Consider the following 14879-nt stretch of genomic DNA (forward strand, 5'->3'; position numbering starts at 1 on the left):
TGATCATCCTTTCAATACATCATTTTCAAATGGTAATCTCTTCCACTTATTTGTTTTATATAAGTTTTGATTTTTAATTTATACTTAGACATTTCAAAATGGAATAAAACAAATATCATTCTAATGAATTATAAAACACAATATGAAAAATAAAGCTTAAAATAATAAATTAGGTAAATTGATCTTAACCATTCATTGCCATTGAAAATCTATAAATTTACCTCTTCTTCCTTAATTTGCATGTGAAGAAAGTCTATTGAAAATTATAAACATAGTGCAAAGTCCATTGACATTAAGTAAATTTTTATAACCATTCAATTGAAGGTTTGCATGTAGTTTAGAGTTTGATTTCAATTATTATATTATTATTTTATTTATTACAGCTCTATATTCCTACTTGCAAAAAGGATTTGTTGTTAAAATTGATATGAGAAGGGTTTGCATATTGAAATGTATGTGTTATGATATATGTGTCATAATTCATCTAATCTTTTAAATATTAATACTTTAATGTTTTTTATTAAGTAAGATTTTGAAAGAGCGGAGAACTTTGTACAAAAGATTCGAAAAGAATAAATTAAGAACAGAAACATTACAATAGTGAAACAGGGTAGAACAACAAACCAGAACTAGAAACAGATCTAGTACACAATACATACAAAGATTTGAAGAACGAGAAAATCTACCATAAGAAAACCTTTCTTCTTACATTAAAAACCTGTCTAGGATTAGTCATTATCGGAATTTGAAACCTTTAAGACAAGAATGGGGAGAAACCCCCTGAACAGACATATCAATAAGGGGGAGAAGAACAAAGAGGAGCAGACTTACGATGAACAGAAGGAAAAATAGAAGGAGCCTCACCAAAACCATATGGAGAAGTTTCCTAATAAACTCACTATTTTTGTTATTCGGTGGTACAAGAAAGAACAAATAAATTTTATGACGGAATAATCCAAGAGGAGTGAAGTTGGCTTCTTAGAAGCCTCCGTGATAGGGTATGGAAGTTGCTGGTAACCATGTATGACCATCGATGAAGGTACTTACGGTGAAATTTAGAACATCAGTCAAGTTCATCACATGATAACCAGGCCATTTAACACGATGGGAAGTATTTGAGCCCGGACCCCAATTATCGTACTCGCCATAATACAGCGTGCTCAAGGCAAATGTACCATTCCATGGTAACCACCCAGCCGGATGGATCAGACTACCTAAATAAGATTGCATGTAAACAGTGCGAGAGTGATTTTTCCATGGTCTCCCCAGGTATGTGTGGAAAGAGTTCATAACAGGAACCAGATCAGGGGCCGCTGTAACATTACAAGCGTGGATGGATATTCCTGTGTTTTGATTTGGATCCGTTCTACCTTGAGCTGTGATTGCAATTTTCTGACCCTTCAATGGTTTTCGTGCCAGAATAGTACACTTTTCCAATACTACTGCGGAGTTGCCAAAGATGAAATCTACAGTGCCATAAATATCACATTCTCTGTAAAATTGATGGAATGAATGTGCATACAGAGTGTCTTGGTAACCCTTAAAACTGCACCTATAAAATGCAGACATATCTCCTCCCACCCGTAGAGCAACGGCCTGGTGTTTATTTGGACCGGCTGTGTTCTGAATTGTGAGATCCCTTGCGATAAAACCTCTCCCTACTGTTGCTGCAGATAATTCGATGTATAAAGTTTATCAACATGCCATTTAAAAACCAGACACAATATAAATAGAGGAGAAGACAAAGAGAAAGATATTATAACTTACCGAAAGTGGCAGAATGGAAAGTTGTATAACCATCTGCAACGCTTCTGTTGCCAGTGATCACAGTGGCGTCTTTTCCATCACCGATGATCGTAATGTTATATTTGTTCTTCCCCACCCTGACGTACTCCTCGTACACTCCTGCCATTACATAAATCACTGTTCTGCTTGAGCTTTTGTTTGCAACGGCATTAATGGCATCAGTAATTGTGGTGTAATTTCCGCTACCGTTCTTTGCCACCGTCGACACGTTTCCCGTCAAAGTGACTCCCGCTGCGGTCTGAAGAAGCAATCTTCTGTCCTCAAAATTAAAATCAAATTGACGGGGGTCAGATAACAGGCGCCGTCTGTTGGCGGAAGTTTGTTGACACTCCATGGGTCTGATGAAAAGCTTCTCTACAATAGCCAGGGAATTACTCACGGCCACTGACGCATTTGGCACTTCATAATCTGTGAAAGACAGCAAATTGAGATCAATTTTTGATTCATTAAGGCTTTCGAGGCAGGTGATCTGGTTCGTCAGGGCTGCACTCTGATAGCTCTGAATATCCACAGCATCTTTCCATAGTAACGAAGATTCTGTCAAGATTGACAGACTCTCCGTCAGGTAATCGACGGTAAGGTCGTACAATTCGCGGCAGTCGTCGAAGGCTTGGGAGTTCATGGCGGAGTCATTGGAAATGGAGTCCCGAACTGTTAGGGTTTTAGCTATGCTTATGTTCAGGGCAATTTGAGTCATTTCTTTTGGACCTGCTCGTAAAGATCTTGGATTTTCAGAAAGACTTTTCTTGCAGGCTTTACGATCAGGAGCCAGCTCGCAGGCAGATTTAATGGAGTTTTTTGGATGGGTTCCTCCAGTTGTAGAAAAGCAGAGAAAAAACATCGCAATCAGAGGAAGATTAAAGTTTAGAGCCATTTTATCAAATCACAAAAGGAGTAGAATGCACTGTATTGCTCGGCATACACTTTGTCAATAAAATAAATGTGTACATCAAGGCTCTCTGCGTTTCTTCTTTCTAAATAGACAAAATGTTTAAACTTTACATAAATTGTTAATCCAGGTGGATCTCTTTGGCCTCCTCCTTACCAAATCACTCTTCCACCGCTAGACCAATTTCGGGATGATAACAGTTTTGCTAAATGCTCAAGCCGATTTGTGAAAAAAAAACGTGAGCTGGAAGTTTGAACCCCAATATCTCCACCACAAATCACAAGCCCAACCAATGAACCTGCATGGATTTCGGCAATGTTGACTTGCGGTTTTGTTAACTAAAGTGTTAATGCCTATTAAAACAAAGTGGGGAGGTGGACGGTTTGACCCGTCGACCTCTGTTCACCCATTATTAGCCAATGGTTCAGGATAAAGGTTTGTTTTTACCACAAAACAAATCGGAATTGCTATATTGATAAAATGGGTTGTTTTGCGAAGGGTGAGTTTGTTTTGAAGGGGTTCTTGTTTTATTTTAATATGGGTGTAGATTTGTTATATGGTTAAAAGCTCATATTAGTAAATATTGTGTATGAAAGGGGGTGTAGTCTTTTCGAAAATTTATGGAGGAGAAGTTTGGAGAAGAAATTTGGGAGAGAATTCTCTAGATAGTTAAGTGGTCTGTTATGAAGAGAATGGAGAGATAAAAAAATTAGCGAGTCTTAAAAGATGAAGGATAACGAAAGATTTCGTGCATTAGTTTTGAATATACTATAAAAGGTTATTAATATATATTTAATCTTAAAGTTGTATGGTGGACAATGTTAATTATGTCTTTATTTTTCATTTGGTTGATAGAATTAATTTGATTAGGAAAAAAATTAAATTTTATTATTTTTTGGTTAATTTTATTAGTTAAAAAAATAAATAAGTATTTGTAAAATTTAAGAAATATAATTAGATAATGATAAAGGAGACCATGTGAAAATTATATTTTTATATAATATCTATAATTTCTTGTAGATTGCACCTACTTTTATCTTCTTTCAAGTTGCCAAGATTTTGCAAATCAGTGGCATTCATAACTCTTAACAGATTATGGTGGCCCAAACATGTACAAAGGCATATAGTTTGAATTTACAAGTGAATTTATAATTAAATGTTGTGTGGTTCTTTAAGTATTACTTACAAGATAGAAAGTGTCATACATAATACATTTTAATTAGTCTAGACATTCTTCTCCTTGGGTTTTTCTATTTGTAGGCTTTCTATCTCAAATCTATGTATATGATCATTTTCTATATTTTTTATATTGTTGTAGATGCATACATGCATGCTTTATTTCCTTATTTTTTGTTTGGTTGTCTCCATGCTTCTTTTGTTTTATTCTATTAGTGAGTACAAATACTCATAGGTGGTAATGAAAATATTAAAAAAAGATAATTAATTTTATATAAAAATAATAATGAGTTGTCGACAAAATATTAAAGTAATTTAGTAAAAAAAATTTAGTAAGTTGGGTGTAATTGATGGATCTTAACACTTTTTTAACTAATTTTAATATCAATTTCATTAAAAAATAGATATTTGATTGAGGCACTATTATTTAAAAAGAAAATCTAAAATATAGACATCATTTCAACAAAACTAAGCATTAGACAATTCCTCTAAAATTTGAATGTAAGTATAAGAGACATGAGTATATTTCATGGAATATTTTTTGAACTTTGTTAATGCAGTTTTTTGTTGGCTCCTTTCCCAGATGAATGTTGTCAAGAAGAAGATCAATAGTTTAATTGGAAGTAGTGGTAGAGGCAAAGGCTCGTTGTGATATTTGAGCTATGGAAGAAAATGATGAGGGTTTGGAAGGCAATCAACGATATGGTGGGAAAATTGGAAAATTGGGAGACCATGGAGGAGAAACTTAAAGAAAGCAATATAAAGATCAATCTAAGGGATGAGAGGAAAGATGTGGTCAAGTTGAAGGAAAACCATGAGGCCCTGAAAAATAAAAGTTGAGGAGATGAATACTATGAGCAAGGAAACGATGATGAAAAATCTTGCCTCTCTCCATGCCACTCAAGAGGAGATTGACTGTAGGAAGGAAAAGAGGAAAAGACATATATTATCTCCTTCTACGATGTCAGATCTCCTCACCTCCACTGTTAAGGCTACTCCAGATTATGTGGCTATGTCCTTAGGGAAAGATTCAAACCAAAAATTGTCCTTTGTTGATTAAGTTAAAAGTGTTATGCCATGAATGGAAAGATGATAATACCCCACTTAGTAGGTCATTCCTTTGTTTCAATGGTGGGTGGTTGGTTGTCTAGTTTATTTTTTATCTACCTGTGTAGTGGTTCTATTCTCGTTATCTATTGGGTTTTTGCATGTTTTGGATTTTGATCTTTGTTTGGGTGTGCATCCATCGTGTGCCTCAAGCAATTTCTTTATACCGATTATCTAACAAGTTTACGCCCTTCATTTGAATCAATCGTAACTAAATAAGTATTTATGAATTTTTTACTATTACTTTTAAGAAATATTTAAAAAAATTCCAACCAAATTAATTCAATAAAAAATTATCAAATTCATGTTTTTCTTAAAAGTATAACCAATAATCTATATCTAATATATTCTTTAGATTTTAAAAATAAATAATTTCAAAAAATATATATGTATGTGTGTATATGTATATATGTGTGTGTATATACATGTGAGTGTGTGTATACATATACATACATACATACATACATTCGTACATACATATGTGTATACATACAAGAAGGTTGGAATTGTTGTGCATTGAATACAACTCCAAGATTCCTACATAATCCATCCATAGGATCTCTGAAAAATATCAATTTATCCTAGGGTTCTAGATCAAAGTAACTTCAAGATGCTCAAATCTATACAATATCAAATCTCTAATCAAAATTCCCCTTTGATAGATATTTTTAATAACATATCCCATTCCATTCTTTATATAAGACTCCATTAGAGTAAAATTATTTAAGTAAAGTCCTTCTAAATGAGCTAAGACTTTCCCTTTTGCACTACTTTTTACCATAGAGACATTTTGTAGTGAATGAACAATATTTGACGGTATCTTTTTGAAGTTACCTATAAAGATGTGACAAACATGCCAAATAAAATGAAGAGCCTCATAATATAACTACTCAATCTAATGCATGCTTCATATTCTAATATCTATAGAATTAAAAAAAAAAATTTCGAGATCAATTTTGAAAACAAATACAAGAATTAAATTACCTTTTCTCTCCAATATGTTTTGAGAGGTTCCCACAAGTTTTCTATGAACTATGGTAGATGCAAAATGTATACTCTCAAAAAATTTACTAAAATATGAAGGGGAAACTAGTCTAAAATCTTACATGGAATCTTCTTTATGAAATCAAATCTTACATGTCAAAGTTTGATGGATAAAAAAGTTGATTGTGAATTTAGGGTCCTCCCTAAGATTATAAATTTGGGTAAAACATTTATGAATAATTATATTGAAAAAAATATTTGACACTAATATAACCTCCATATCCCACTCCAATTAAGGATTTGTTGGGTAATATCTTTGACACTTCTTGTTCCCCTAAAGATTCCCTTTCCTCCCACCCTTCCATTGATAGAGAGAACATGCCAATATTTTCAAAAGACCTCAAAGCGAACAATCACTACTTTAATTTGGATAAGGAATATCTAGATGATGTGTTGGATATTGCTAGGAATAGTGAAGTGGACCATTTTAGGGTTTTCAAATGGGCATTTCATGAAATGAAAGACCTTAACCTAAAGAACAGGGCAACTGCTAGCAAACTAGAGGAGTTGGTAGATAAAGGACAACCTTAGAAGACCATAGTGGCAACCTAGACAGATGGAGAAAATTTACCCATGGCAGAGTGTCTACAAAGAATAGTGGAACTTATTAACTAGATGAAAAAAGAAAATGAGAAGAAAACCCTACAACTTCAGGGGAAAATGAGCAAAATCAAGGTTTCCTTGAATGCAATAATGAAACAAAATCACAAGATTATCAAAAAATTTGTGGTGGCTATGAACATGATAGTGGGTAAACTGGAAAAATCCCAACATGAAACCCTGATTGTGGACCTTGATGCAAATAGAGAAAAAGACTAGAAAGAGGAATCTTGCCCATCCAAGCAAACTAGAGCGAATTTAAAAAGAAAGGTTGAAACCTCTAATCAGGAGCTTCATGACCTGAAAAGATCAACCCAAGAGATGAACAATTTAGAGATTGAGATACCTGAGACTATTAAATCTTTAGGTTACTCATTTTATGGTTTTAGTTTTGCTGCATTTTTGTTTGGTTTGTTGTCTTTTCATTTGTTTGATAGTGTTTCAATGTTGGTGAAATTAGACTGTTTATTTTAATTTTTTTATGTGTCTTGGTGCTTTTGGATCCCTATTGATAGGGAGAGTCCTAATTTTCCCACCAACTAGAGTTCTTGATGGTGTAATCCTATTCTCTATTAGGGCCCATAGTCTTCTCCTATGTACTCCCCTACCAATATTTTAGTTTGCTTGTTTCACCTTCATCAAGCTCACAAGGTAAGCTTGCTCATAATATACTTCTAGGGGTGCAGGACTAACAACAATTGTTCTCTCTCTTTGAAAAACCATCCTTCATGTTTGGCTTGGAAAACTCTCTCCTTGTGGTTATAGAATGACTCAGTTATAGGGCTCATAGCCTTCTAGATCTTCTTCCAATTCTCAATAGATTCCTCCCTTGCAAGTTATCTCCTTTACACTACTGACACCTAGCTGGACTATCACCAAGCTCGCCTAGGGCCAGTTGATAGGAATAGCTAATGCCATCTCCTGGACTTCCACAAATGAGAACCTACTTTACATGATTGGCTCTTCTTGACAACCTCCAATGGTCGTGTGGAGTTTCAAGCAAGAGCCATGTTGTTATTTACAAATAGAGAACCAAAACTGAAAAAGGAAAACTTATTTAAAGATTCTGAGCTTATTCTTGGGTTCAACCCAGTAAATCACAAAATAGAGAAATGAAGAATTTACATTGACTGCAATAGTAAACTTCAAGATTCTAAAACATTGTTGCAATTCACAACAGAAATCAGATACTGAATGGAAACCAGAAAATAGACTTCTCTTTTTATTCAGGAAAATAGATGCATTCTCTGTGGCAAGTTATTACATTAAAAAACAACCAGTTTATAGATGCTTGTTTGGTCTTTTATAAATTCCTCCCTCTATCGTGAACTCCTCCTATTGGATAGGATTAGTTTTTTTACCAACAGTTTCCAGCATCAACTATTGGACAGGTTCTATCGAGTCATCGGAGTAGCATCAAAACACTCACTCTAATGGCTAATGGTGTGCTCCTAATAGAATGCTTCTTATCGGGTTATGTTTTGCCGATGGTCGATGATGTGCTCAAAACTATATGCTTTCTCATCATGTTATCGGGTGGCCCAAAAACTAGTTATGCCGATACCCGATGGCTCCACTTCAACTCACTCTACTTGCTACCTTCTCGCTGGGTCCCACCATGGTCCCCAAGTCACGGGAGATAAACCTCATGTAACTTTCCATAGCGGTATAGCAACCGATGTTGATCCTCCTGGGACTTGCTCACATGTTAGCTAGTGGTCTCCACTCACTGACTTCTCGTTAGGTCTCACCATGGTTGTCAAGTTGCGTAAGATAAACATCGTGCAACTTGCCACAACGGTATGGCAACAATCATCCAATTGTCCTGGACTTTCTCACTTGTTAATCAAATAGGAAGAAGGTTCCATTGGGTCATTGAGAAGACTGCAAACATGTCAACTCGATGGCTAATGACAACTTAGTGCAGGAGTTAGTCTCATTGGGTTATCGCTGTAGGGTGAAACCCCTCTTGCCGATCTTTGACACTCCATCCATCGAACGCACTCCAATCCAATTATTTCTCATCGGGACGTCAGGGTAGCTGAACTGACTCCTTTTCGTACCCAATGACTCACTAACAAACAACCCATCAGAATAAGTTATCTTGATGCAATGATGAGATGCCATTTCAAACTGAGAAAACACACATTTAAACCTAATCACACCAGAATTGTTGAAAACTTTGAAAATGCAACCAAAACTGGGTGCTCCTACACCACCTATAAAACCTACTTTTCCCCTAATAAAAAACATCCCCAATTCTTGAGAAAATATATTATGTCTCTAAAACCTATAGATTTGTATATCAAAGAATGATCTAATAAATAGAAAATATCATCTATAATACCCTCAAAATTAATGACCAAAAATAAGATGAACCTCACTTCTTAATAGACTTTAATTAGATTATGAATGCTTTGATTAGATCTAGCTTCATGTGTAGATTGCATGAGAAAATTAAGAATATTTTTGTGGCTAGAAGTCATAGATCTATCTATTCAAATATATGCTTAAAAGAAGAAGAAAGGGGACCTCTAGGCCCCATCTCGATCCTATTATAATCTTAAGGACACTAAAAAATTACTTATAAAAAAAACATGATTATATGAAAAATCCCCTTGAATAAAAACTCAAAAAGAAAAAATAAATCTTGCAACTTTATGTAAAATATTTATAGAATTCATAGTCTACACATGTACCTACATGGACTTGCATTTTTAGTGTTTTTTGTTCATAATAAATATTTTATCAATTAATCAATTTGTTCCTTAATTAATTCATGCACACATAATTAATAATTTATGTAATTAATTGATTAATTATCTTTCCATAAATTTTATAAATCAATTTTATGCATAAATAATTAATTTATCTCCTTTCAATACATCATTTTTAAAAGGTAGTCTCTTGCACTCATTAGTTGTACAAGTTTTGATTTCTTGATTTATACATGGACATTTGGAAATGGAATAAATCAAATATCATTTAAATGAGTTATAAAACAAAATATTAAAAAACAATCTTAAATATTAAATTAGGGGAATCAATCTCAATCATTGTGACAAATTTACTTCTTCATTAATATACCTATGAAAAAAGTTTATATAAAATTATGAAAATGCTACAAATTCTAGTAATATTGAGTAAATTCATTTGACCATTCAATTGAAAGTTTGTATGTAGTTAAGTGTTTAAGTTCAATTATTGTATTTTTCATTTCTTTTATTAGTGCTTTAAATTCTTACTTGTAAAGATGATCAGTTGTTGAAATTGATATAAAAAAATTTAAATATTGAAATATATATATTATGACATATTTGTCTTTAAGTGACCTAATTTTGAATATTATTAATACTTTAATATTTTCTTATTAAAAAATATTTTAAAAGAGCCCATAATCTTATACAAATGATTTGAAGTTAGTAAAAATAGAATAAAAATGCTCCTTTCGAGCACCAAACTAGAAACAACAATTGGAAGACCAAGGGTCACAACTTAGAAATCCACTTAAAACAATGAGACAGATACAACCAATCGAAGACCAAGAGTTACAACTTAGAATTCTACACAAAGGTGTCCATCATGGGAGTTGAACTTGGGTCTCCACATTGAGAACTCAATGCTTTAACCAACTAAGCTTAACCCCTTGGACTGTTTGGAACCATTTTAAAAATCACATAAGGAAATGTATTGTGTGGAATACAATTGTGCACTCGATTATCTAAAATACTCCACAACATCAAAGTGAAAGGAACCAACATAGATTCAAGATTTTTTAAATGAAAGCTTCCAAATTCTATGCGTTCTGATCCGACGATAAAATAAATTGGTAAAATGGTAGTAAAATAATGAAGTCATCATGAATCTCTCCCTTTCTTCTTCCTAAATAAAGAAAATGTTCACAACATACTATATTGTTAGGGTTTTCAATATGTATGTTTTTTTTAGGAACATATCTGGCAAAAGCGAAGAATTAGAGGAAAGATTCTGACAAAAGCAAAGAATTAGAGGAAAGATTCTAAGAAGAACAAGACATTTTTGTCATTGAATCTCAGATCAATAAAATCTAATAGATATACTAATTCGCATGTTTAATTGTTTTGTAAATTGAAGAAAAAATTTCAAGATGAATAAGACATTTTGTAAAATGAAAATAGATTAAAAAGAAAATAATCCATGTAGATTTTGTTTTCTACAAGAAGCTGCTGGGATCTTTGATTAATCTGGTTTCAGATAGAAGTTTGTGTTAACTTTCCAATTGAGATTTAAAAGGGAGGATAAATTCCATCTGCTTATATATAAACTATGAATTCATTGGATCTTTGGTTTCACATGCATATAAATTTATAGTGACCACATGTAGTTTGAATTTACAAGTGAATTCCTCTAAAATTTGGATGTAAGTATAAGTTGGATGTAAGAGACACGAGTATATTCAAAACTAAGCACGAGACAATTCCTCTTAAATTTGGATGTAAGTATAAGAGACATGAGTATATATCATGAAATAGTTTTTGAACTTTGTTAATGTCATTTTTTGTTGGCTCCTTTCCCAGATGAATGTTGTCAAGAAGAAGATCAATTGTTTAATTGGAAGTAGTGGTAGAGGCAAAGGCTTGTGGTGATATTTGAGCTATGGAAGAAAATGATGAAGGTTTGGAAGGCAACCAATGATATGGTGGGGAAATTGGAAAATTGGGAGACCATGGAAGAGAAACTTAAAAAAACCAATATAAAGATCAATCTAAGGGATGAGAGGAAAGACATGGTCAAGTTGAAGGAAAACCATGAGGCCCTGAAAAATAAAATTTGAGGAGATGACTACTATGAGCAAGGAAACGACGATGAAAAATCTTGCCTCTCCATGCCACTCAAGAGGAAATTGAACGTAGGAAGGGAAAGAGGAAAAGACATACGTTGTCTCCTTCTACAATGTCAAACCTCCTCACCTCCATTGTTAAGGCTACTCTAGATTATTTGGCTATGTCCTCAGGGAAAGATTCAAACAAAAAATTGTTCTTTGTTGATTAAGTTAAAAGTGATATTCCATGAATGGAAAGATTATAATAACCCACTTAGTAGGTCATTCCTTTATTTCAATGATGGGTGGTTGGTTGTCTAGTTTATTTTTTGTCTACCTGTGTAGTGGTTCTATTTTTCTTGTTTGTTGGGTTTTTGCATGTTTTGGATTGTGTTCTTTGTTTGGGTCTGCACCCCTCATGCGCCTCAAGTAGTTTCTTTATACCGATTATGTAAAAGGTTTACACCCCTCATTTTAATCAATCCTAACTAAATAAGTATTTATGAATTTCTTACAATTACTTTTAAGAAATATTTAAAAAAAATCCAACCAAATTAATTCGATAAAAAATTATTATATTAATCTTTTTCTTAAAAGTATAACCAATAATCTTTATGTAATATATTCTTTAGATTTAAAAAAATAATATTTAAAAAATATATATATGTATGTTTGTATATATATATATATGTTTGTATATACATGTGTGTTTACATATACATACATACATATATACATACATTCATACATACATGCATACATACATGAAGTTCAGAATTGTTGTGCATTGAATACAACTCCAAGATTCCTACATAATCCATCCATTTGATCTTTAGAAAATATGTGCACTTCAAATGGGATTTTATCTTCTTGTGGTGAAATCATGGTAGAATTAGAAAATGTAATGTGGTGAAAGGTGAATGAGAGATCAAGAGGAAAACTACCCTTTCCCTCCAAGGAGAGATGATAGTTTCACTATGGATTTCCCTTCAAATACTTTTCACCTAGTTACATTGGAAGAGGAGAGGAGAATTCACTAGATTCAACCTTCAAAGAAGAAGGTATAATTCTGAGTGAAATAGGAATGATAAGTTAATCCTCTCTTCCTATTTGAAATCTAAAGGAATTGATTGAATTATGTAGTGCAAAAGAGATAAATAACTAATTATATCTTAAGATTGGAATATGGGATAAATTTGTGCACCTGGATCTAGCAGTAATATGTTGATACAAAGTTGCCCTTTGAATTTGAGGAAAAGATGCCCAAACCGTGGTGGGAATGTACACGGTCCTCCAAAAAATCCATGGAACGAAAAGGGTTTTTCTACCCCTGCAAATGGAGCCCAAATCCAAAAGTATAGCTATGCACCTGCAACCTACACACAGAAAAGAGAGGAAAATCGATTGGGATTGGGGGTTTGCCTTTAGATCAAACCCCAGTTTTGGAATTAACCAACTAATGAAAGAAAGTACTTGCAAGTAGATGTAAATGAATGACTGAATTGTAAATCACCTCAAGGTAGGTTGTGGTAGCAATGTTTTGGATTAAGTTAAAAATAGGTTTTGAAGGGATAGAAATGCTTGTGTAGAATTGAATGTTGGAATCAATCTCCTCTTCAATGGTTGAATCCTTGACTTGAATGCAACACCTAGCCTTGAAGGGAGACTTGAGATTCTCAATGCTTGAAAGGAATTCTTGAATGCTTGAATTCTCTTGACCACTTAATTGCTTATACAACTTGACCAACTTATGGAACTTTTTCCAACTTCTTCAACTTATGCAAATGAGAGGACAAATTCCCCTTAAATACATGTCAATGAATTTGATTTTCGTCACAGGGAAACATTGGGGGACTTTTCCCACTCACTGCACAACCTTCTATGCAACCCTAGGAAGGGTGCTACCCCAAAATAGGGCAAGGACAGGGGCACCATGACCATGTCCAACCCCTTTCTCCAGGTCTGAGTACAGACCGAGTGGTGTGGAGGCCAAGTAGGAAGATTATTCCAAGGGTTGAGTAGTATTCAGTCTCCGATCAGGCTAGAGGATTCGATCTCACATGCATGAGAACCCAAATGTAGTAAAAAATTACTAGGGTCACAATTTTATACTACAGAAAGTATAAAATATCAATTTATCCTAGGTATTTGGATCAAAGTATCTACAAGATGCTCAAATGTATACAATATCAAATCTCCAATCAAAATTCCCCTTTGACAAATATTTTTAATAACATATCCCATTCCTTCCTTTATATAAGACTCCATAGGAGTAAAATTATTTGAGTAAAGTCCTTCTAAATGATCTCAGATTTTCCCTTTTACATTACTTTTTACCATAGGGACCTTTTGTAGTGAATGAACGATATTTGAGGGTATCTTTTTGAAGTTTCCTATAAGCATGTGGCAATCATGATAAATAAAATGAAGAGCCTCATAATCTAAAGTTACTCAATCTAATGCATGCTTCATATTCTAATATCTATAAAATTAGAAAAAATATTTTCGAGATCAATTTTGATAACGAAAACAAGAATTAAATTACCTTTTCTCTCCAATATGTTTTGAGAGGTTCCCAGCAGTTTTCTAAGAACCGTGGTAGATTCAAAATGTATAGTCTCCAATATTTTACTAAAATATGAAGGAGAATCTAGTCTATAATCTTACATTGAATCTCCTTGATGAAATCAAATCCTACATGTCAAAGTTTGATGAATAAAAAAATTGATTGTGAAATTAAGGTCCTCCCTAAAAAATATAAATTTTGGTAAAACATTTATGAATAATTATATTAAAAAAATTATTTGACACTAATATAACCTCCATATCCCACTCTAATTAAGTATTTGTTGGGTAATCCTTCTAACACTTATTGTTCTCCTAAATATTCCCTTTCCTCCTGCCTTGCTATGGATAGAGAGAACAGGCCAAGATTTCCAAAAGACCTCAAACCAAATGATCACTACTTTAATTTTGATAAGGAATCTCCAGATGATGTGTTGGCCATTGCTAGAAATAGTGTAGTGGACCTTATTAGGGTTTTCAAATGGGCATTTCATGAAATCAAAGACCTTAACCTAAAGAACAGGGGAGCTACTAGAAAACTAGAGGATTTGGTAGATAAAGTGCAGCCCTAGAAGATCGTAGGGGCAACCTGGACAAAGGAAGAAAAATTATCCATGGCAGAGTGTCTAAAAAGAACAGTAGAACTTATTGACAAGATGAAAAAAAATGAGAAGAAAACCCTATAGCTTGAGGGAGAAATGGGAAAAATTAGGGTTTACTTGAATGCAATAATGAACAAAGTCACAATATTATCAAAAATTATGCAGCGGCCATGAAGATGATAGTGGATAAACTAGAAATATCCTAGCACGATACCCTGATTGTGGACCTTGATGCAAACATAGAAAAATACTAGAAAGAGTGTTGTATAATAAAATTGCAACCCTCATA

General features: G+C 33.5%; 1 protein-coding gene across 1 annotated transcript; it reads right to left on the bottom strand.

The window, feature by feature from the left end:
* Positions 1-978: 978 nt before the first annotated feature.
* LOC131079321 (pectinesterase-like) lies at positions 979-2680 on the bottom strand. The gene is made up of 2 exons (XM_058017230.2): positions 1768-2680; positions 979-1667 (listed from the first exon to the last, which is right to left on the bottom strand). Exons 1-2 carry the CDS (start codon positions 2678-2680, stop codon positions 979-981), a joined length of 1602 nt encoding a protein of 533 aa, XP_057873213.2.
* Between the last annotated feature and the right edge of the window lie 12199 nt (positions 2681-14879).

Source organism: Cryptomeria japonica, chromosome 11, assembly GCF_030272615.1.
Source record: "Cryptomeria japonica chromosome 11, Sugi_1.0, whole genome shotgun sequence".
In the NCBI taxonomy this organism is placed as follows: domain Eukaryota; kingdom Viridiplantae; phylum Streptophyta; class Pinopsida; order Cupressales; family Cupressaceae; genus Cryptomeria; species Cryptomeria japonica.